At 54.7% G+C, this 24,074-nt stretch overlaps 2 protein-coding genes across 2 annotated transcripts; both read left to right on the top strand.

Moving 5' to 3' along the window:
* The first annotated feature begins 5,237 nt into the window (after nucleotides 1-5,237).
* On the top strand, nucleotides 5,238-10,652 carry LOC121405395. The gene is made up of 3 exons (XM_041596071.1): nucleotides 5,238-6,956; nucleotides 7,103-8,101; nucleotides 8,406-10,652. Exons 1-3 carry the CDS (start codon nucleotides 5,238-5,240, stop codon nucleotides 10,650-10,652), a joined length of 4,965 nt encoding a protein of 1,654 aa, XP_041452005.1.
* A 6,639-nt stretch (nucleotides 10,653-17,291) lies between these two features.
* Nucleotides 17,292-22,385, top strand: LOC121405396. Its single transcript, XM_041596072.1, has one exon. The coding sequence runs from the start codon at nucleotides 17,292-17,294 to the stop codon at nucleotides 22,383-22,385; it is 5,094 nt and encodes a 1,697-aa protein (XP_041452006.1).
* Nucleotides 22,386-24,074: the final 1,689 nt, after the last annotated feature.

Raw genomic sequence — 24,074 nt, forward strand, 5'->3', positions numbered from 1 at the left:
CTTCATAGGTTTGTCATCCCTCAGGGTGATGGTGTGCTCTGCGATATGGGAGGTTCCGGTTAGTCCCTCAAATTTGGCCAATTCTTCTTCCAGAAATTTGGCTGCCCAGGGCGTGGGAGGTGGTTCCGGGTCTTGGGCTGGTTGCCAAGGAGAGAGGTCCTCCAATTCCATGGCGGTGGCGGCCGCTAATACCGCTCTGTCGTAGTCCTTGTCAGCTGTACGAAACGGGTTCCGTTCTCGAGCTGTTCTAGAGTCGGCCCGTGGTTCCAGCTGGTAGTCTGTCGTCCTTTTCTGGCTGGGGTCGTCCCGTGGTGTCGGGGTGCTGTATTCACTTCTTGGGTTGCTTGGTCTGATGACCCCTCGCTTGCTAGTCGCGGCTCGATGTAATTTCAGACATGGGGCCGCGTTCTTTCGTTCCTGGTGAGTCGTAGCTGTTGTTCCCGTTGTACTTGAAGGCGACTCTCGGTTCGTCTGGCTGGCCCTGGATTGATCCAGCGGAGCCACAACCATCTGGGCCGAAGTCACTTGGTCCTGGCGATGCTTTGAAGGTGACTCTCGGTTCGTCTGACTGGCCCTGGATTGGTCCAGCGGAGCCACAGCCATTTGGGCTGAAGTCACTTGGTCCTGGCGATGCTTTGAAGGTGACTCTCGGTTCGTCTGACTGGCCCTGGATTGGTCCAGCGGAGCCACAGCCATCTGGGCCGAAGTCCCTTGGTCCTGGCGATGCTTTGAAGGCGACCCTCGGTTCGTCTGACTGGCCCTGGGTTTATCCAGCGGAGCCACAGCCATCTGGGCCGAAGTCACTTGGTCTTGGCGATGCTTTGAAGGCGACTCTCGGTTCGTCTGACTGGCCCTGGATTGGTCCAGCGGAGCCACAGCCATCTGGGCCGAAGTCACTTGGTCCTGGTGATGCTTTGAAGGCGTGCTACGAATGAGGGAACTGGCCATGGTTGGACCCATCGGTGTCGCAGCTTTCCTTGTCGTAATCGGGCTTGGGTCCGGTTTGGGTGTCGAATCTGTTGTCCTGCTTTGGTTGTCGTGTCCTGCTTGGCTATGGCTGTTCATTTGGTTGGTGGCCAGTGTTGTGGGCAAGGGCCTTTGAGTGGTGGTCAGGCCGTCGTTCATGACTATTGGGTCGGCAAACGTCACCGTTCTTGGACCCAGTGACGCCGTGATTTCTGGTGTGTTCTCAGGAGGGTGTTGGCGCCGCTTGAGTTGCAGATACGCTCGTCCACAGTGGATCCTTGCACGGATACCACACAGAAAGTCAAGCCCCAGAATGATGTCATCCAGTACTGTGGGTAACACTAAGAGAGATACCTGTGTTTCCTGCTGGTCGAGGCGCACCGTCGCTGCTACTGCCTGTGTGATCTCCTTCCTTGAGTGGTCGGCTAGGCTGATCCTGGTTCTCACTGCTCGTTGGTTTTCTGCCGTTCCTATCTCGTCCGCTCTCCGCCGGCTAATGAAAGACCGTGGTGGCCCCTGTGTCGAGTTTGGCTGAGCAAGCCACGATCCTCCCTCATGCCATGCTTAGTGGGTGGATGTCCCCGGATCTTGGGTGTGCGTCTCCGCTCGTGTCCCAGTGGGGCCGAGACCGGACTCGTTTCCCGACTCGAGCTTTCGGCAGCAATTGATAGTCCGGATTCCTCGGCGGCCGCACTCCCAACAGAATAGCTTCTGTTGATTGTTGCAGTCGCTACGAAAATGTCCATCTTCTCCGCACTTCCGGCAGGCCCGCCGCACGTCGACCGGTCCCTCCTCATCCTGTCGTTTCCCTAGATGGGCGGCCTCTGACCTTCCGGATGCCTCGTGGTTTGCACCCCGTTGGTTTGTGGCCCCTTGGCCTCCGTGTGAGGCCCGCTGTAGGTACGTCGGTGTAGATACGTTGGTGCGTGATGGGCCGCGGTCCCTGGCGGTCTCATATGCCGAGATGAGCTGAGTTAATTCCGTCAGCGAGTGGAAGTCTTGCCTGCGAGTATACATTTGATACTCTGGTCGGAGATTCTCGTAAATCCGGTCCAATTCTTGTTCTCGAGTGTACTGAGCCCGCTGCATCATCAGTCGTAGCTCGATCAGGTTGTCCCGGAAGGACTCCTTGGGCCTCTGTTCCCGGCTTCGGATGGTGTCCTCTAAGCGTTGGAAGTATCGGGGCGGCAAGAAAAACTCCAAGAATTCCTTCCGGAAATCTGTGCAGTTCTGAAAGTTCTGAAAGGTTCGAAACCACCCCTCGGCCTTACCTGTCAAGAGGCCGGATACGGCTCGTGGCAGTTGCTCCGGGCTTCCTCCGTACAACTCGACCCGCTCCTCTAGTCGTTCGATGAATGCCAGAGGGTTCGTATGGCCATTGAACGTGAGCTCCCATTTCCTGAGCTTGTCTGCCAGCAGGGAAGACGAGACCTCGCCTCCTGAGTGGGGGGCCCGTTGTCCCTGAGACAGACCAGGTTGGTAGTGGCTGTCGACGATTGATGGCTGACTCCCGGTGGGGCGTGGCCCGGTGGTGCTAGGTCCTGGCCTTCGAGGCATACTGCATGGTTCAGCCACGGCCATTTGGGGTGGCTCCTGTCGGTTGGGCTGCTGGTGGTTACCCTGGCCAGCCTGTGGCTCAGCGGTCGTGTCACGGGGTCCAGCGGCACTGATCCCCAATCCTTGGCTCGTGCTGGGCAACTCGGGGAGTACCCATTGTGGCAGTTCCAGAATTGGGCTTTGCTGGAGGTTTCCATCGGTGGGCAGTGGCTCGGAGGCCCCCGTTCCTTGTCCTGGGTGTGTCCTGAGGGTCATGGGGCGACCTGGAGATTTGGGCCCGGCCTGTCGGGTCGTGTTGGCTGGTTCAGTGATCACCAATAAGAGCTGCTACCTATCCCTGCCTCCTTCCTCCTTTGCTCGCGTCTCTGGTCCTGGAGACGTTGCGGGGCTTCGTGGGTCCCTGGGACTGGGGATATTGCCGAAGTGGGTGTCCAACTCAGCTATCCTTGCCTGAATTTCCTCCGAGTGGCCGCCGCGTGAAATAAACCCGGCGATCCGGCTTCGGAGCTCATCCACCGTTCCGGCAGCCTCGAGTCCAAACTCTTGGGCCAATCCTTATAGCTCGTCCTTCCGACGGTAGGATATCCAGCGCGAGCCCATGTTTCCCCTTTGAGGTCGTAGCGTGCAGGGCTAGGTGGCTTGGTGCGGGGGAATAAGTACTCCTTCTGGACACGGGTGCACGGCACAGTGCTAGGAATCGGTGGTCCTTGGCAAGGGCTATGGGCACAGCACTAGGGATCGATGCACTTGGCGCGGCGCGTTACCAAACGGTTGGCACTAGGTGGGTGATCCTGCGGAAGGATGCTTGGTTTGGCACTAAGGACTTTTGATCCTTTGTCAGGATTCGCGGCGCGATACTAGGTGATTCATCCTGCGGAAGGATGTTTGGTTTGGCACTAAAGGATTTATGAACAGGGCTTTTGTTTGTTAGAGTGTCTTTTCCGTTGGAAGCTAGAGCTATTATTTTGTTCACTGTTCACATCGAGGGCTAGAACTCCACTCCCTTTCCTGGGCTTGGGCGCTGCCTTATATTGTTCTTGCGTAGTTACCGTCGCCTTGTAGTTTTGTAGCTGCTGCCCCTCTGGGGCGTCGAAGCGCTGTTGCCGATTTTCACGTCGCGTGATCCGCGCGTGGCGATGCTGCGACCGCGTGGTTGCGTTGTTGCCGAACTTCTCGGCGTCACCTGCTGTCTCTTTCTCGCCTGTGCGCCAATGTGTTTTCGGGCGTCGCTGCTGCAACGGCCGACCGCGAAGCGTGGTCGCGCTGTTGCCAAACTTCTCTTGGCGCGTGGCTGCGAGGAGCTTAGAAAACCAGCCTCAGCTGTACATGGGTTGGAGGGTCGGTTTTGCTGCCTGCGGTTTTGTTTTTTTTTTTTTTTGGCGTGTGTTGTTGCTCGGCTCGTTGTTCTTGGATGATTCTATGCTGTCCCTGTCGTGGTCGCACGAGGTATATGGGGCTGGGTCTGTGATCTTGGCTTTGGGGGTGGCTGATTCTCTGAGGCAGATCTACGCTGTACTGGTGTTCATACCACTTATCGCTGGTTGCTCCTACAATTTCTTGCACTATTTTTCGCAAATTTCTTCTCTAAGGGTCCCTGCTAGGGCGCCATCTGTAAGGATGTTTTCTCAGGCCGGGGTACAGCCTCTCAGTCTGTCCAGGGCCCGTTCCTAATACAGCCTATTTGTATTTGTTGGCGTTCGACCCCCAGCGTTCCCAACCAATCACTAAGCCACGGCCTCACCGGGTTTTTATATACCTTGCGGGGGAGTTGGAGAAGATAGAGGGATCACGAAAAAGGAAATGTAAAAGTCATGCTTGGAATAAAACGTATCTTGAATAGACATACTTGTGTTCTCTTTTCTAACGATTTCCCCCGAGATCGCCCACCTAGCCCAAATCGCCCTCTGGATTCCCCCGAAGCCTGCGTGCACCTTCATTTTGGTCCTTCGAGCCGGATACATTAAGCATTGGAGAGATTCCCCCCTACGATCCAGCTTGCAGCGCGGGAACTTTGAGGAACCAGAATCCAAGCTAAGTACCAGCTTTGCTCATTCGAAAACACTCCGTCCGTCATCTGCATCTCCATCCAAGTATATGTATGTACATATCACCTAAGTCCCATTTTCCGCCAACTCTGGCACCCCATATAGGCACTCCAAAGCCTGTTATCGCTCTTAATTGCCTAAACCACTCATGCTGCCTACTCCGTTGGCCCTCTTGCCTGCCTACCGGTCTCCCGGAATCATTCCAAGCGAGGTTTTTCTCCCCCTACAACAGGCACCTCATACATATATGTATGTACAGATGTACTGCTGCTGAGATCCGTCGCCATTCCACAGGTGCAAGTACGTACATATGTATGTGCACACAATCCGTCCCACACAACATAAAACGCCAATACAAGGAAAATATACATGTTTATTTGTTGCGCGTATTACAATTATATCAACATAACATACATAGCTCACATCCATATGTATATATATATTTTCACCGGCTTATAAGCACCTTCACATACATACATACGTGCCGGCACTTCCATACATACTAATACCATACATAATCGCACGGCTAAAACAAATTACACGATCATTAACTAACAATTGCCCGCATATATAAAATAACCCATTAAATATTTTATTTCCGATTGCACTCTTCCCTCCGTGTACCACAGGAATTGCGAACTCTTCCCATAGCAGATCCATCAGCTTAGTATGCCTTCTGGTGGAAAGAAAGTCAGCAAAAAACTAAAGCGTGTAAGCTCGCAGAGTGACGCCAAGCCGCCCAGCTCTTCCGCAGCAGTTACTACACCCACTTCGTCGCGTTCGCCCTCACGCCCGCAAGGTCCGACCACTTCCAAGGTCTGCCACTCCATATTCGACACCCTCTTGTGTCCCTCACCATCCACGTGCACGGTTCCAGGAACAATGGCCCAATCTGCCGCCAGCTCTGCACGGTCTAGGTTTGTTTTGGCTACAGGCCGGCTCACTCACTTTGACCAGAAACTTAATGCTCCTGATGCCCGCACCCCAACACCCCAACCCAACTCGGAACAGATCCGAGGCATGTGGTTGGAGGTCGAATCGGAGTATCGAGCCTGTTCTGCACTTCTAGCAACAGAGGATCCAGATGGTCAAGTTGAGGTCCAAGACATATACGATGAATGTTACGCGGTGTACGAGCAAAGTTTAGCTGAACTCAACGACCATCTCCAGCCCCCAACTGTCATTCCGACCGCGCAACCAGCCGTCCAGGTGCAAATGTCCAACGATTGCCGCCTTCCCCCATGCGACACGGAGGTTTTCAGTGGAGACTACCAGCAGTGGCCCACGTTCCGAGACCTATTCACCGCCATCTACATAAACAACGCCAGGTTGACTCCGGTGGAGAAATTATACCACCTCAACCAGAAAACGAGCGGTGAAGCCCACGACATAGTTGCACAGGCCCCGCTTACGAATGATGGGTTTGAATCTGCCTGGAACCACCTTCGTGAGCGTTTCCAAAATAAACGGCTGATACTCAAGGCCCAGTTGAAGATCCTTTTCAGCTTGCCTTCCATCCGATCTGAATCTGGAGCCGCCTTAAAGGAGCTCCAGAGGTCTGTCCACAAATGCATCACGACCCTTCAGCACTCCGAGGTGTCCACCGACAGCTGCTTTGCAGATGGCGTGCTGGTGTACCTCATTACCGCGAAGTTACCAAAGGCGACCGTGGAGCTTTGGGAACAATCGGTTCCGAATAAATTCGAGGTTCCGACTTGGCGCGCCATGAACAAGTTCTTAGAGGAGAGATACCTCTCTCTCGAGGCGACCGAGGACGGTCATCCAGGCATCGAGCCGCACTACAATTCCCGTCCAAGCCTTCCCACTCCTGCACATCGACGAGTGAACTCCTTTGAGGGGAGAATCTCCAACAAGGCGCGCACTTGCGACCTCTGTTCCAGGAGCTATCATCCTGTGCGATCATGCCCAGAATTTCTTCGCCTGACCGTACAGGAACGGTCAAGCTACATTCAGCAGAAACAACTCTGCTTAAACTGCTTCGCGCGAGGACACCAACTCCGGGACTGCACCAGCGCGTACAACTGCAGTACGTGCAGTGGACGACACCACACCCTCCTTCATCGGGGCGAGCAGACTCCGAGTGGCTCCAACTGTGCTCCCAGTCCTCACACCACACAAGCCCCTGCCACCATACAGTCCACTTCCTCTTCTCTTCCTTCGTCCAACGACTCAGCCCATGTCCAGAGCTATTGCGCTACAAATGTACACCAGGTGCTACTGGGCACAGCAATAGTGGACATTTGTCATGCCGGCACAAGATACAAGGCTAGAGCCCTGATCGACTCCGGATCTGAGGCCACCTTTATTACTGAGCGGATGTTCAAAATCATTCGGCCCCCTTCCAAGCCGTCCAGGCTCAAGTCTCTGGTTTGAGTCAAACGGTAGCGGCCAAGGCCCAGAAACTCTGCCACTTCACGATCGGCTCCGCCTTAAGGCCCGGCCTCCAGGTTGAGACCACGGCGTACGTTCTTCCGCAATTGGCGGGTAACCTCCCGTCATACCCTGTACCGCAGAACTACATGACAGACCTTCCTAAACTCCATTTAGCGGATCCCTCCTTTCATCGCAGCGCGCAGATAGACGTGCTCATAGGCGCTGATATCCTTCCATCCATCCTTTTAAGCGGCTTCCGGTCCAACATTTGTGGCTCGCTCTTGGGCCAAGAGACTATCTTCGGATGGGTCCTATCCGGTCCTGTCGCAGCTGACTCGTCTCGAATCATCTCTTCCTTCACCACGAAGATCTCGGTCAGCTCTGACGTCCGACTCGAGAAACTTCTCACAAGGTTTTGGGAGGTGGAGGACCTTCCAGGGAGACCTACGAGCGAGTCAGACTCCATTTGCGAGGAAAATTTTCTCCAGACCACGCAGCGAGCTCCCGACGGGAGATACATCGTCACTCTTCCATTCAAATGTCCAGAAAAGATAGACTTGGGCTACTCGAGGCCTTCGGCCCACGCCCAGTTTCTGAGAAACGAGCAGCGTCTGCAGCGAAACTTGCCTCTCAAGAAGCAGTACGACGATGTCATTCACGAGTATTTAGAGCTAGGCCACATGAAACAGGTTCCACCTAGTCATGACTCTGGCCATTTCTATCTTCCACACCATGCCGTTTTCAAGCCAGAAAGCACAACGACCAAGGTGCGCGTGGTCTTCAACGCGTCCAGCCCGTCCTCGAACGGAAGAAGCCTTAATGACGTATTGCATTCAGGGCCAGTCCTTCAGTCCGACTTGACCACGCAAATCCTTAAGTGGCGCGTATTCCGTTACGTTTTCAACGCCGACATCAATAAGATGTATCGGCAGATCCTCGTGGCGCCACAACACACTCCCTACCAACGGATAATCTTTCGCAATCCTAACGGGGACGTGTGCGACTATGAACTCGATACGGTCACCTTCGGAGTCAACTGCGCGCCATTTCTCGCCATTCGCGTCCTAAGGCAACTTGCACATGAAGTGCATCCAAGTGCATCGGTTCCCAATGGCAAGCGACATCCTGGCCAATTACATGTACGTAGACGACGTTCTAGCTGGTGCACATACCCAGCCTCAGGCAATTTCCGCCATCGCCGAGTTGCGAGAAGCACTCGATTCCGCCGGCTTTCCACTCCGAAAATGGACCGCAAATCAGAAGGGCGTGCTGAGCGACATCCCTCTCGAGCACTTACTGCGAGCTGATTTCCTCGAGCTCGAAGAAAGCAGAATCGCAAAGACCTTGGGTATCCGATGGCAAGCGAGTGCCGACGAGTTTTTCTTTGTCCCTCCCGAATTAATCCATCGGGAATCCTGCACGAAACGCAATGTGTTGTCCCAGATTGCGAAGCTGTTTGATCCAGCGGGATGGCTTGCCCCCTTTGTCATCCAAGCTAAGATGTTCATGCAGGAGGTGTGGTTACGAGAGTTAGGTTGGGACGAGGACCTTCCTGGCGATCTGCCGGCCATCCAGCAGATCCACATACCAAGGTGGATCCACGTCTGTCCGACTGCCAAGGTGCAGATTCATGGCTTCTGCGACGCGTCTCAGCGTGCCTATGGTGCGGCGATCTACGTCCGAGTGGAGCGGCCGAATGGCATATTCTGCTCTCTCCTGACAGCTAAGACTCGCGTGGCCCCCGTGAGGACGATATCCTTGCCTCGACTTGAGCTGTGCGGAGCGGTTCTTCTGGCAGAATTGTCCGCTGCCATCCTTCCACAGATGCCGCTAGACAGTAGCCAGGTATCCTTCTGGACCGACTCTACCATTGTGCTGGCCTGGCTGCACAAACCAGCGTGCGAATGGACCACGTTCGTGGGCAATCGAGTCGCCAAGATAGCGCGCTGCAACTCCGGCGAGCTGTGGAGTCATGTTCGATCGGAAGACAATCCTGCCGACCTAGCCAGCCGAGGTATAGGACCCATCGACCTCGCGGGGAACGACATGTGGTGGCATGGTCCTGCTTGGCTGCGTCTTCCGCAGTCACAGTGGCCGTGTCCACTGGACCCATTCCCGGAGACTGACTTGGAGAAGCGAGCAGTCAAGGTGCTGCATACAAGTAGCACATCCTCTGACATCCTCAGCCGATTCTCGGATCTCGGGCGAGCTTTGCGCGTGCTTACCTATGTGCAGCGATTCATCCAACGATGCAGAGGAGGGTCAGTCCACAATTCCAACGAGGTAAGCGGGGCAGAGATAGCGGCCGCACTGCAAGCCGTTACCATCGCAACGCAGGGCATGCACTATGCGGACGAACATCGGTGCCTTACAACCAAACGTCCTCTCCCTGCATCGAGTTCCCTACGGAATCTCAATCCATTCATTGACCAGAACGGTGTCATGCGAGCATGTGGCCGAGTCCAAGCCTCCGCTTCCATGTCCTACAACGAGAAACATCCAATCCTACTGCCACCCGCATCCCTCCTCGTTCGCCTGCTGGTGCGCTTCACTCATCACATAGTCCTCCATGGTGGGAACCAGCTGGTCATTCGCCTTCTCCGTGCAACTTACTGGATCCCTCGACTACGTCACATAGTGAAGGCGGTGATCCAATCCTGTAAGGTATGCGTAATCCATCGCAAGCGACTCCAGACCCAGTTAATGGGTGACCTCCCGTCCACAAGAGTCACATTCTCCAGACCATTCACATACACCGGAGTCGACTTTGCCGGTCCCTTCGACGTCAAGAGCTTCATCGGGCGCGCATGCCGCAAAACCAAAGGTTATGTGTGCGTGTTCGTGTGTTTCACCACGAAAGCCATCCACCTAGAGGCCACTTCCGACCTATCCACTGACACCTTCCTAGCCGCTTTCGCTCGTTTTGTCGCGAGACGGGGGTGTCCTCACGAGGTCCAATCCGACAACGGCAGGAATTTCGTCGGCGCATCTCGTGCTCTGGCTGTAGATCTTCTCGAAGCCATCCGAACGCGGACTTCTGCGGTATACAGTCAGCAGGGCTTATCGTGGCGGTTCATCCCTCCGGGAGCCCCACACATGGGTGGCCTTTGGGAAGCAGGCGTGAAGAGTTTCAAGACTCTGTTCCAACGGTCGATGTGTACGGCCAAATATACATTGGAGGAGTTCGCCACCTTACTCTCCAAAATTGAGGCCTGCCTTAACTCTCGACCGATCTCTCCTATGTCCGAGGACCCGAATGACCCGCTAGCTCTAAGCCCAGGTCACTTCCTGATCGGCGGGCCGCTACTCTCCGTGGCGGAGCCTGAAATAAAAGAGAGCGCCTCCTCCATCCTGAACCGCTGGCAACATCTCCAGGCTCTAAACCAGCAATTCTGTTCGCGCTGGAAAACGGAGTACCTACGAGAGTTGCACAAGCGAACCAAATGGCAGCATCCAACAAGAGACCTAGAGGTGGGAGACCTCGTTGTTATCAAGGAGGATAACATCCCCTCTCACGAATGGCGTCTCGGACGGGTACAAAAAACGTACCCTGGGCCCGATGATAAGGTCCGTGTGATAGACCTTAACACTGTCCGAGGCCTTATCAAAAGACCGATTACTAAGGTCGTCCTGCTGCCTATGGAGTCGGAGATCCAGTCCACCTACTCCCGCGTACTACCCGACCCATAAGTATCAGCCTTCTTATCCTTAGGCTTAAGCACAACTCGTCCGTACAACTCTCCTGCACATCATTACTAATCCTCACTTCCGATTTCCGCAGCCACGGTCTCATTATGGCACCCCAGCAGCCCACACGCACCCAACGCAGAAGCACCGAGGGCCAAGCTCACGACAGCAGACGTACCCGAGGTACTATGTCCTACCGTTGCCGAGTCTGCCGAGGCGTCCATCCTCTTAGGAAGTGCGGGCGGTTCCTGCGGCTAAGCGCTGAAAAGCGGTTGCGGGCAGCACTCATCAATCAGTACTGCCCCAACTGCCTAGCCCATGAGCACTCGGGGACGCGACTGCCGCAGCGGAGACCGGTGTCGGCATTGCCACAAGCACCACCACACCCTCCTGCATATCCCGGACACAAATCGTCGTCGCCCCACATCCGTCACACCATCCTCACCAGCTGGACCTCGAGCTCCGACGACGACATCCTCCGCCTCCCGCCGACCTCGAACGCGGGACACAGCGACTGATCGACGGCCTACTCCTCCGAGGACATCGGCATCCTCCTCCAGCCGACCTCCGACTCTGACCACACTGCTGCAGCACCGCAACCCGCAGGTACTACCGACCGCAAGCGTCACCGTCGACAACGGGACCACCACCTATGAGACCAGGGCGTTGATCGACCCCTGCCGCCCCATGTCAGCGATCAACGCGTCGCGGGCCAAGGCCTTCCATTTGCGCACGTCCATGATCGGGGATGAAGAAGCCTGTGCAGCAGTGCTCCGGTCACCGATGTCCCCGGACTTCCAGTTGGAGGTCGTGTTCCAGGTGGACCCGAAGCTGCATCTGCGAACTCCCTCCGCGTCCATCGGTGATCGCATACGGAGCAAATTCAATCACCTAACGTTGGCAGACGACAACTTTCATTGCCCGGCCACTGTGGCTCTCATTCTGGGAGCGGACGTGTATGGTGATGTCATCCGCGATGGAATGCTGCCGAGTGCCGAGGGGCTCCCCGTTGCACAGCACACCGTCTTCGGGTGGACGCTGTCGGGCGGGTGCCGGCCGTAAAGCATTTCTGCAGCATTGGACTCCCCATAAGTTGCAATACATTGCAAAGGGGGGCGGGATGTTGGCGTTCGACCCCCAGCGTTCCCAACCAATCACTAAGCCAAGGCCTCACCGGGTTTTTATATACCTTGCGGGGGAGTTGGAGAAGATAGAGGGATCACGAAAAAGGAAATGTAAAAGTCATGCTTGGAATAAAACGTATCTTGAATAGACATACTTGTGTTCTCTTTTCTAACGATTTCCCCCGAGATCGCCCACCTAGCCCAAATCGCCCTCTGGATTCCCCCGAAGCCTGCGTGCACCTTCAGCAGGCAGCAAAGATGAGCGAAAAGAAACATACGGCCGACCGCGAAGCGTGGTCGCGCTGTTGCCGCACTTCTCGGCGTCACCTGCAGTCTCTTTCTCCCACGTGCGCCAATGCGTTTTCGGGCGTCGCGAAGCGTGGTCGCGCTGTTGCCAAACTTCTCTTGGCGCGTGGCTGCGAGGAGCTTAGAAAACCAGCCTCAGCTGTACATGGGTTGGAGGGTCGGTTTTGCTGCCTGCGGTTTTGTTTTGTTTTTTTTTTTTTTTTGGCGTGTGTTGTTGCTCGGCTCCTTGTTCTTGGATGATTCTATGCTGTCCCTGTCGTGGTCGCACGAGGTATATGGGGCTGGGTCTGTGATCTTGGCTTTGGGGGTGGGTGATTCTCTGAGGCAGATCTACGCTGTACTGGTGTTCATACCACTTATCGCTGGTTGCTCCTACAATTTCTTGCACTATTTTTCGCAAATTTCTTCTCTAAGGGTCCCTGCTAGGGCGCCATCTGTAAGGATGTTTTCTCAGGCTGGGGTACAGCCTCTCAGTCTGTCCAGGGCCCGTTCCTAATACAGCCTATTTGTATTTTTTGGACCTAGAGATTGGAATGAGTTGCGAGGGCAAAGTGCGGCGCTCCGCGCGTGGGACCGGAACGGGGCCCTTACAGCCAGGCATGGGAAGGAAATGCTCGAGGGGAATGGGGAATCCTGTTCCGGGGATGCCGTGCCTGCCCGCGTACACACCTTTCAACTGGTCCTCCGGGGGGAAAAAGGCAAGGTTTTCTACGGGAAACGGGCTACGAGAAGGGGGAGGGGCGGACCACAGTCACCGTGCTTGACCGCGTACTGATGCTATGGTCCGTCTCCCCAAGGATAGTGGAAGAGGGATGGAGTGGTTTTGGGACAGCCGATACAATAACCAAGAGCGTTTTATATATATTCTTTATTATATCCGTGGTTGGGTCCCTACCTATCACACCGTCTCTTTCTCTCGCTACACACCCACCAGTGAGCCGGCTTACCCGTCCTCTTTTCGCCTGGTTTGGTGCTATTCCGCTGATTCTCGGTGGCCTCCGTGTTGGGGAAATCTTCAGCGGGCAGGATTCCGTCGGTGTCGTTGGCTGGGTGCTGTGTTGTTGTCGTTGGCACAAATCCTGGGGGCGGGGGTCATGGCGATCGCACTAGGTCTGGACCCTGCTCTGGAACTGAACTGCTCGCTTTTGACACCATTTTTCGACTCCTGGCTCGCATCTTTTTTGACGCGTGCCAAGCCGCTTGATCCGGCCTCTGCCGGTAATTCCGCCCGGCCCTCGGCCACTTTGTAGCTTAGCTGCCGAACGCTGAGCCGATCGTCGATTATTTCTTGCGTTGCGGCGCTGCTCCTCTCTCGGCTTCTGTGGGCTGGCTTGGGGTGATTTTCGACTTTGCGCTAGAATTGCGTCGTTGGCTCTGCCGCTCATATTTCTGACGCGTGCCAGCCTTGCCAAGCGCTCTTTCGCTCATCTTTGCTGCCGCATGCCAGCTATGCTTGGCTAGGGCTTCTTCTCCCGACGGCCAGCTCCGTTCTCTTTGCTTATGCCCGCCTATCGCTCTCTTAAGCGTATCCTCCCTTTTCGTTCGCTCGGTGTTTCTCTTTCGTGTTCTTGGTGCTGGTTCTCGGTTCTGGGTGCTGGTTCTTGGTTCTTAGTGATAGTTCCTGACTGCTGGGTTTTTAGTGATGGTACCTGACTGCTCCCCAGAGGTCATCGGTCCCACTAATCAACGTTTAGTTTAGTTTACTTATTATATATTTCGTTTAATAATACAGGTCAGTGCGAGGTCCCAGGATCGTTTCCCAAAAATAAATACGAGATGCAGCGGTCCAAGTTCTTCAATATGTACAGATTTAGGGTTTTATTCGTAGGGTTAATTGTAGTTAAATATGTATAGGTATCGCGCGCAAAAGCCGGCCGTTTTGCTTCGGGTGGAATAGCGAATTAAAGCTAGATCGGTGCCACTCAAGCTGCTGAGGGCTGTCGGCGGCGAGAGCGGGAGCGTGAGCGTGGGCGGGAGAGCCAGCGTGGTGAGTATGCGCGCGAGAGAGCGTACGTACTCTTAAGTATGAGGGCGAGAGCGAGGCGACCGCTTGTGTAGCTGGAACGCTAACAGCGATGTCTGGCTGGAATGCCCACAGAGCGGTTGCCCCGCCAGCGCCGTCCTCACTGTGAACATTCTCCCCCCCTTGCAGGTGTGCAAAGATTTTAGGTCTGCGTGCACGGGAAGGCCGTCTGCGCGGGCGAGGAACCCAGGTTGGATGACCCTTGGATACAAATCTGCACGCAAGACGAGCGAGATGGAACTGCTCGTTGGCCAACTTCAAGTCGTCGATGCGAGCACGGACGGTGTCGCTCAGTGAACGGATCGGCGTATGGACGCGCAGACGGGGCTCGATTTTGAAGACGGCCTCCACTTTGAACTCTCCTGTCTTCGCCCGGATCATGGCGGTGCACACCTTCTCGTCCCCGATGCAGGTGGTGGGCAACTTCAGCTCCCTAGCCACCTCGGCGTCGATGCAGCTGACCGGCGTGCAGGGATCAATCAGTGCACTCAACACCTTAGTGGCTTGCTGCACTGCGAGGACCACCATTGCCGTCGGGAGGACGTTGATGCTCCGGTGCTGGAGCAAGGAGGTTGCTGTCGGGACTGGATGTCCGACGACGGCGGCGGCGGCGGCTGACCGGAAGACGAGGGCGTGGTTCAGCGCGGGAAGACGGAGGTGACGTCGACGGGCAGGGCAGGTGGAGCAGCGTGTGGTGGTTGCGGGAGCACACCTTGCAGAGGTCTCCACTGCGGCAGTCCTTGCCCGAGTGCTCGTGAGCCAGGCAGTTGGAGCGCGAAACGTGGTCGCGCTGTTGCCGCACTTCTCGGCGTCACCTGCTGTCCTTTTCTCACACGTGCGTCAATGTGTTTTCGGGCGTCGCTGCTGCTACGGCCGACCGCGAAGCGTGGTCGCGCTGTTGCCGCACTTCTCGGCGTCACCTGCAGTCTCTTTCTCCCACGTGCGCCAATGTGTTTTCGGGCGTCGCGAAGCGTGGTCGCGCTGTTGCCAAACTTCTCTTGGCGCGTGGCTGCGAGGAGCTTAGAAAACCAGCCTCAGCTGTACATGGGTTGGAGGGTCGGTTTTGCTGCCTGCGGTTTTGTTTTTTTTTTTTTTTTTTTGGCGTGTGTTGTTGCTCGGCTCGTTGTTCTTGGATGATTCTATGCTGTCCCTGTCGTGGTCGCACGAGGTATATGGGGCTGGGTCTGTGATCTTGGCTTTGGGGGTGGGTGATTCTCTGAGGCAGATCTACGCTGTACTGGTGTTCATACCACTTATCGCTGGTTGCTCCTACAATTTCTTGCACTATTTTTCGCAAATTTCTTCTCTAGGGTCCCTGCTAGGGCGCCATCTGTAAGGATGTTTTCTCAGGCCGGGGTACAGCCTCTCAGTCTGTCCAGGGCCCGTTCCTAATACAGCCTATTTGTATTTGTTGGGTTCGGACCCCCAGCGTTCCCAACCAATCACTAAGCCACGGCCTCACCGGGTTTTTATATACCTTGCGGGGGAGTTGGAGAAGATAGAGGGATCACGAAAAAGGAAATGTAAAAGTCATGCTTGGAATAAAACGTATCTTGAATAGACATACTTGTGTTCTCTTTTCTAACGATTTCCCCCGAGATCGCCCACCTAGCCCAAATCGCCCTCTGGATTCCCCCGAAGCCTGCGTGCACCTTCATTTTGGTCCTTCGAGCCGGATACATTAAGCATTGGAGAGATTCCCCCCTACGATCCAGCTTGCAGCGCGGGAACTTTGAGGAACCAGAATCCAAGCTAAGTACCAGCTTTGCTCATTCGAAAACACTCCGTCCGTCATCTGCATCTCCATCCAAGTATATGTATGTACATATCACCTAAGTCCCATTTTCCGCCAACTCTGGCACCCCATATAGGCACTCCAAAGCCTGTTATCGCTCTTAATTGCCTAAACCACTCATGCTGCCTACTCCGTTGGCCCTCTTGCCTGCCTACCGGTCTCCCGGAATCATTCCAAGCGAGGTTTTTCTCCCCCTACAACAGGCACCTCATACATATATGTATGTACAGATGTACTGCTGCTGAGATCCGTCGCCATTCCACAGGTGCAAGTACGTACATATGTATGTGCACACAATCCGTCCCACACAACATAAAACGCCAATACAAGGAAAATATACATGTTTATTTGTTGCGCATATTACAATTATATCAACATAACATACATAGCTCACATCCATATGTATATATATATTTTCACCGGCTTATAAGCACCTTCACATACATACATACGTGCCGGCACTTCCATACATACTAATACCATACATAATCGCACGGCTAAAACAAATTACACGATCATTAACTAACAATTGCCCGCATATATAAAATAACCCATTAAATATTTTATTTCCGATTGCACCGGCGTACAATACATAACAATACATGCATACATAATACATAAATATGCAAATACGCATTCTTGGTGTTGTGTACATTTTATGTTGAGATCGATAGTCCAAGATCGATAAATGTATACAGGTTGGGGGTACTCGTGTTTTTATTTTTGCCACCTTAGCAAGGCTGCTGCCGCTCATATGATTAATAATTATAATTGATCGCAGTTGTTATTAAAAAGTGATGATTGTTGAGGACTATTAATTTATCATTAATAATTATATTTTGTTTGGTAATTAATAAATTTCCTTCCGACAACAAAATCATCCAACGAGTGCGCAACTACATATTATAATATTTAAATTCCTCTGACTTACGTGTGCGACGAGTATCATTCCAACTTCAACGTCCGCCTGTGCACTCTTCCCTCCGTGTACCACAGGAATTGCGAACTCTTCCCATAGCAGATCCATCAGCTTAGTATGCCTTCTGGTGGAAAGAAAGTCAGCAAAAAACTAAAGCGTGTAAGCTCGCAGAGTGACGCCAAGCCGCCCAGCTCTTCCGCAGCAGTTACTACACCCACTTCGTCGCGTTCGCCCTCACGCCCGCAAGGTCCGACCACTTCCAAGGTCTGCCACTCCATATTCGACACCCTCTTGTGTCCCTCACCATCCACGTGCACGGTTCCAGGAACAATGGCCCAATCTGCCGCCAGCTCTGCACGGTCTAGGTTTGTTTTGGCTACAGGCCGGCTCACTCACTTTGACCAGAAACTTAATGCTCCTGATGCCCGCACCCCAACCATCTCTCCCAACCCAACGCCGGGAACAGATCCGAGGCATGTGGTTGGAGGTCGAATCGGAGTATCGAGCCTGTTCTGCACTTCTAGCAACAGAGGATCCAGATGGTCAAGTTGAGGTCCAAGACATATACGATGAATGTTACGCGGTGTACGAGCAAAGTTTAGCTGAACTCAACGACCATCTCCAGCCCCCAACTGTCATTCCGACCGCGCAACCAGCCGTCCAGGTGCAAATGTCCAACGATTGCCGCCTTCCCCCATGCGACACGGAGGTTTTCAGTGGAGACTACCAGCAGTGGCCCACGTTCCGAGACCTATTCACCGCCATCTACATAAACAACGCCAGGTTGACTCCGGTGGAGAAATTATACCACCTCAACCAGAAAACGAGCGGTGAAGCCCACGACATAGTTGCACAGGCCCCGCTTACGAATGATGGGTTTGAATCTGCCTGGAACCACCTTCGTGAGCGTTTCCAAAATAAACGGCTGATACTCAAGGCCCAGTTGAAGATCCTTTTCAGCTTGCCTTCCATCCGATCTGAATCTGGAGCCGCCTTAAAGGAGCTCCAGAGGTCTGTCCACAAATGCCTCACGACCCTTCAGCACTCCGAGGTGTCCACCGACAGCTGCTTTGCAGATGGCGTGCTGGTGTACCTCATTACCGCGAAGTTACCAAAGGCGACCGTGGAGCTTTGGGAACAATCGGTTCCGAATAAATTCGAGGTTCCGACTTGGCGCGCCATGAACAAGTTCTTAGAGGAGAGATACCTCTCTCTCGAGGCGACCGAGGACGGTCATCCAGGCATCGAGCCGCACTACAATTCCCGTCCAAGCCTTCCCACTCCTGCACATCGACGAGTGAACTCCTTTGAGGGGAGAATCTCCAACAAGGCGCGCACTTGCGACCTCTGTTCCAGGAGCTATCATCCTGTGCGATCATGCCCAGAATTTCTTCGCCTGACCGTACAGGAACGGTCAAGCTACATTCAGCAGAAACAACTCTGCTTAAACTGCTTCGCGCGAGGACACCAACTCCGGGACTGCACCAGCGCGTACAACTGCAGTACGTGCAGTGGACGACACCACACCCTCCTTCATCGGGGCGAGCAGACTCCGAGTGGCTCCAACTGTGCTCCCAGTCCTCACACCACACAAGCCCCTGCCACCATACAGTCCACTTCCTCTTCTCTTCCTTCGTCCAACGACTCAGCCCATGTCCAGAGCTATTGCGCTACAAATGTACACCAGGTGCTACTGGGCACAGCAATAGTGGACATTTGTCATGCCGGCACAAGATACAAGGCTAGAGCCCTGATCGACTCCGGATCTGAGGCCACCTTTATTACTGAGCGGATGTTCAAAATCATTCGGCCCCCCTTCCAAGCCGTCCAGGCTCAAGTCTCTGGTTTGAGTCAAACGGTAGCGGCCAAGGCCCAGAAACTCTGCCACTTCACGATCGGCTCCGCCTTAAGGCCCGGCCTCCAGGTTGAGACCACGGCGTACGTTCTTCCGCAATTGGCGGGTAACCTCCCGTCATACCCTGTACCGCAGAACTACATGACAGACCTTCCTAAACTCCATTTAGCGGATCCCTCCTTTCATCGCAGCGCGCAGATAGACGTGCTCATAGGCGCTGATATCCTTCCATCCATCCTTTTAAGCGGCTTCCGGTCCAACATTTGTGGCTCGCTCTTGGGCCAAGAGACTATCTTCGGATGGGTCCTATCCGGTCCTGTCGCAGCTGACTCGTCTCGAATCATCTCTTCCTTCACCACGAAGATCTCGGTCAGCTCTGACGTCCGACTCGAGAAACTTCTCACAAGGTTTTGGGAGGTGGAGGACCTTCCAGGGAGACCTACGAGCGAGTCAGACTCCATTTGCGAGGAAAATTTTCTCCAGACCACGCAGCGAGCTCCCGACGGGAGATACATCGTCACTCTTCCATTCAAATGTCCAGAAAAGATAGACTTGGGCTACTCGAGGCCTTCGGCCCACGCCCAGTTTCTGAGAAACGAGCAGCGTCTGCAGCGAAACTTGCCTCTCAAGAAGCAGTACGACGATGTCATTCACGAGTATTTAGAGCTAGGCCACATGAAACAGGTTCCACCTAGTCATGACTCTGGCCATTTCTATCTTCCACACCATGCCGTTTTCAAGCCAGAAAGCACAACGACCAAGGTGCGCGTGGTCTTCAACGCGTCCAGCCCGTCCTCGAACGGAAGAAGCCTTAATGACGTATTGCATTCAGGGCCAGTCCTTCAGTCCGACTTGACCACGCAAATCCTTAAGTGGCGCGTATTCCGTTACGTTTTCAACGCCGACATCAATAAGATGTATCGGCAGATCCTCGTGGCGCCACAACACACTCCCTACCAACGGATAATCTTTCGCAATCCTAACGGGGACGTGTGCGACTATGAACTCGATACGGTCACCTTCGGAGTCAACTGCGCGCCATTTCTCGCCATTCGCGTCCTAAGGCAACTTGCACATGAAGTGCATCCTCGGTTCCCAATGGCAAGCGACATCCTGGCCAATTACATGTACGTAGACGACGTTCTAGCTGGTGCACATACCCAGCCTCAGGCAATTTCCGCCATCGCCGAGTTGCGAGAAGCACTCGATTCCGCCGGCTTTCCACTCCGAAAATGGACCGCAAATCAGAAGGGCGTGCTGAGCGACATCCCTCTCGAGCACTTACTGCGAGCTGATTTCCTCGAGCTCGAAGAAAGCAGTATCGCAAAGACCTTGGGTATCCGATGGCAAGCGAGTGCCGACGAGTTTTTCTTTGTCCCTCCCGAATTAATCCATCGGGAATCCTGCACGAAACGCAATGTGTTGTCCCAGATTGCGAAGCTGTTTGATCCAGCGGGATGGCTTGCCCCCTTTGTCATCCAAGCTAAGATGTTCATGCAGGAGGTGTGGTTACGAGAGTTAGGTTGGGACGAGGACCTTCCTGGCGATCTGCGTCAAACGTGGGAGACCTTCCTGCAGAGTTTTCCGGCCATCCAGCAGATCCACATACCAAGGTGGATCCACGTCTGTCCGACTGCCAAGGTGCAGATTCATGGCTTCTGCGACGCGTCTCAGCGTGCCTATGGTGCGGCGATCTACGTCCGAGTGGAGCGGCCGAATGGCATATTCTGCTCTCTCCTGACAGCTAAGACTCGCGTGGCCCCCGTGAGGACGATATCCTTGCCTCGACTTGAGCTGTGCGGAGCGGTTCTTCTGGCAGAATTGTCCGCTGCCATCCTTCCACAGATGCCGCTAGACAGTAGCCAGGTATCCTTCTGGACCGACTCTACCATTGTGCTGGCCTGGCTGCACAAACCAGCGTGCGAATGGACCACGTTCGTGGGCAATCGAGTCGCCAAGATAGCGCGCTGCAACTCCGGCGAGCTGTGGAGTCATGTTCGATCGGAAGACAATCCTGCCGACCTAGCCAGCCGAGGTATAGGACCCATCGACCTCGCGGGGAACGACATGTGGTGGCATGGTCCTGCTTGGCTGCGTCTTCCGCAGTCACAGTGGCCGTGTCCACTGGACCCATTCCCGGAGACTGACTTGGAGAAGCGAGCAGTCAAGGTGCTGCATACAAGTAGCACATCCTCTGACATCCTCAGCCGATTCTCGGATCTCGGGCGAGCTTTGCGCGTGCTTACCTATGTGCAGCGATTCATCCAACGATGCAGAGGAGGGTCAGTCCACAATTCCAACGAGGTAAGCGGGGCAGAGATAGCGGCCGCACTGCAAGCCGTTACCATCGCAACGCAGGGCATGCACTATGCGGACGAACATCGGTGCCTTACAACCAAACGTCCTCTCCCTGCATCGAGTTCCCTACGGAATCTCAATCCATTCATTGACCAGAACGGTGTCATGCGAGCATGTGGCCGAGTCCAAGCCTCCGCTTCCATGTCCTACAACGAGAAACATCCAATCCTACTGCCACCCGCATCCCTCCTCGTTCGCCTGCTGGTGCGCTTCACTCATCACATAGTCCTCCATGGTGGGAACCAGCTGGTCATTCGCCTTCTCCGTGCAACTTACTGGATCCCTCGACTACGTCACGTAGTGAAGGCGGTGATCCAATCCTGTAAGGTATGCGTAATCCATCGCAAGCGACTCCAGACCCAGTTAATGGGTGACCTCCCGTCCACAAGAGTCACATTCTCCAGACCATTCACATACACCGGAGTCGACTTTGCCGGTCCCTTCGACGTCAAGAGCTTCATCGGGCGCGCATGCCGCATAACCAAAGGTTATGTGTGCGTGTTCGTGTGTTTCACCACGAAAGCCATCCACCTAGAGGCCACTTCCGACCTATCCACTGACACCTTCCTAGCCGCTTTCGCTCGTTTTGTCGCGAGACGAGGGTGTCCTCACGAGGTCCAATCCGACAACGGCAGGAATTTCGTCGGCGCATCTCGTGCTCTGGCTGTAGATCTTCTCGAAGCCATCCGAACGCGGACTTCTGCGGTATACAGTCAGCAGGGCTTATCGTGGCGGTTCATCCCTCCGGGAGCCCCACACATGGGTGGCCTTTGGGAAGCAGGCGTGAAGAGTTTCAAGACGTTACTGTGCCGACCGTCGATGTGTACGGCCAAATATACATTGGAGGAGTTCGCCACCTTACTCTCCAAAATTGAGGCCTGCCTTAACTCTCGACCGATCTCTCCTATGTCCGAGGACCCGAATGACCCGCTAGCTCTAAGCCCAGGTCACTTCCTGATCGGCGGGCCGCTACTCTCCGTGGCGGAGCCTGAAATAAAAGAGAGCGCCTCCTCCATCCTGAACCGCTGGCAACATCTCCAGGCTCTAAACCAGCAATTCTGTTCGCGCTGGAAAACGGAGTACCTACGAGAGTTGCACAAGCGAACCAAATGGCAGCATCCAACAAGAGACCTAGAGGTGGGAGACCTCGTTGTTATCAAGGAGGATAACATCCCCTCTCACGAATGGCGTCTCGGACGGGTACAAAAAACGTACCCTGGGCCCGATGATAAGGTCCGTGTGATAGACCTTAACACTGTCCGAGGCCTTATCAAAAGACCGATTACTAAGGTCGTCCTGCTGCCTATGGAGTCGGAGATCCAGTCCACCTACTCCCGCGTACTACCCGACCCATAAGTATCCGCCTTCTTATCCTTAGGCTTAAGCACAACTCGTCCGTACAACTCTCCTGCACATCATTACTAATCCTCACTTCCGATTTCCGCAGCCACGGTCTCATTATGGCACCCCAGCAGCCCACACGCACCCAACGCAGAAGCACCGAGGGCCAAGCTCACGACAGCAGACGTACCCGAGGTACTATGTCCTACCGTTGCCGAGTCTGCCGAGGCGTCCATCCTCTTAGGAAGTGCGGGCGGTTCCTGCGGCTAAGCGCTGAAAAGCGGTTGCGGGCAGCACTCATCAATCAGTACTGCCCCAACTGCCTAGCCCATGAGCACTCGGGACGCGACTGCCGCAGCGGAGACCGGTGTCGGCATTGCCACAAGCACCACCACACCCTCCTGCATATCCCGGACACAAATCGTCGTCGCCCCACATCCGTCACACCATCCTCACCAGCTGGACCTCGAGCTCCGACGACGACATCCTCCGCCTCCCGCCGACCTCGAACGCGGGACACAGCGACTGATCGACGGCCTACTCCTCCGAGGACTTCGGCATCCTCCTCCAGCCGACCTCCGACTCTGACCACACTGCTGCAGCACCGCAACCCGCAGGTACTACCGACCGCAAGCGTCACCGTCGACAACGGGACCACCACCTATGAGACCAGGGCGTTGATCGACCCCTGCCGCCCCATGTCAGCGATCAACGCGTCGCGGGCCAAGGCCTTCCATTTGCGCACGTCCATGATCGGGGATGAAGAAGCCTGTGCAGCAGTGCTCCGGTCACCGATGTCCCCGGACTTCCAGTTGGAGGTCGTGTTCCAGGTGGACCCGAAGCTGCATCTGCGAACTCCCTCCGCGTCCATCGGTGATCGCATACGGAGCAAATTCAATCACCTAACGTTGGCAGACGACAACTTTCATTGCCCGGCCACTGTGGCTCTCATTCTGGGAGCGGACGTGTATGGTGACGTCATCCGCGATGGAATGCTGCCGAGTGCCGAGGGGCTCCCCGTTGCACAGCACACCGTCTTCGGGTGGACGCTGTCGGGCGGGTGCCGGCCGTAAAGCATTTCTGCAGCATTGGACTCCCCATAAGTTGCAATACATTGCAAAGGGGGGCGGGATGTTGGCGTTCGACCCCCAGCGTTCCCAACCAATCACTAAGCCACGGCCTCACCGGGTTTTTATATACCTTGCGGGGGAGTTGGAGAAGATAGAGGGATCACGAAAAAGGAAATGTAAAAGTCATGCTTGGAATAAAACGTATCTTGAATAGACATACTTGTGTTCTCTTTTCTAACGATTTCCCCCGAGATCGCCCACCTAGCCCAAATCGCCCTCTGGATTCCCCCGAAGCCTGCGTGCACCTTCAGTATTTTTTGGACCTAGAGATTGGAATGAGTGGCGAGGGCAAAGTGCGGAGCTCCGCGCGTGGGACCGGAACGGGGCCCTTACAGCCAGGCATGGGAAGGAAATGCTCGAGGGGAATGGGGAATCCTGTTTCGGGGATGCCGTGCTTGCCCGCGTACACACCTTTCAACTGGTCCTCCGGGGGGAAAAAGGCAAGGTTTTCTACGGGAAACGGGCTACGAGAAGGGGGAGGGGCGGACCACAGTCACCGTGCTTGACCGCGTACTGATGCTATGGTCCGTCTCCCCAAGGATAGTGAAAGAGGGATGGAGTGGTTTTGGGGCAG

The sequence above is a fragment of the Drosophila obscura genome, unplaced genomic scaffold, assembly GCF_018151105.1.
Source record: "Drosophila obscura isolate BZ-5 IFL unplaced genomic scaffold, ASM1815110v1 contig_95, whole genome shotgun sequence".
NCBI classification, from domain to species: Eukaryota; Metazoa; Arthropoda; class Insecta; order Diptera; family Drosophilidae; genus Drosophila; species Drosophila obscura.

Coding starts and splice junctions, on each gene's coding strand:
- LOC121405396 (XM_041596072.1), top strand. CDS start 17,292: ATGTGGTTGGAGGTCGAATCGGAGTATCGAGCCTGTTCTGCACTTCTA.
- LOC121405395 (XM_041596071.1), top strand. CDS start 5,238: ATGCCTTCTGGTGGAAAGAAAGTCAGCAAAAAACTAAAGCGTGTAAGC. Junction 6,957..7,102: donor CGTCCAGGCTCAAGTCTCTG/GTTTGAGTCAAA, acceptor CCTGTACCGCAG/AACTACATGACAGACCTTCC. Junction 8,102..8,405: donor GACATCCTGGCCAATTACAT/GTACGTAGACGA, acceptor GTGTTGTCCCAG/ATTGCGAAGCTGTTTGATCC.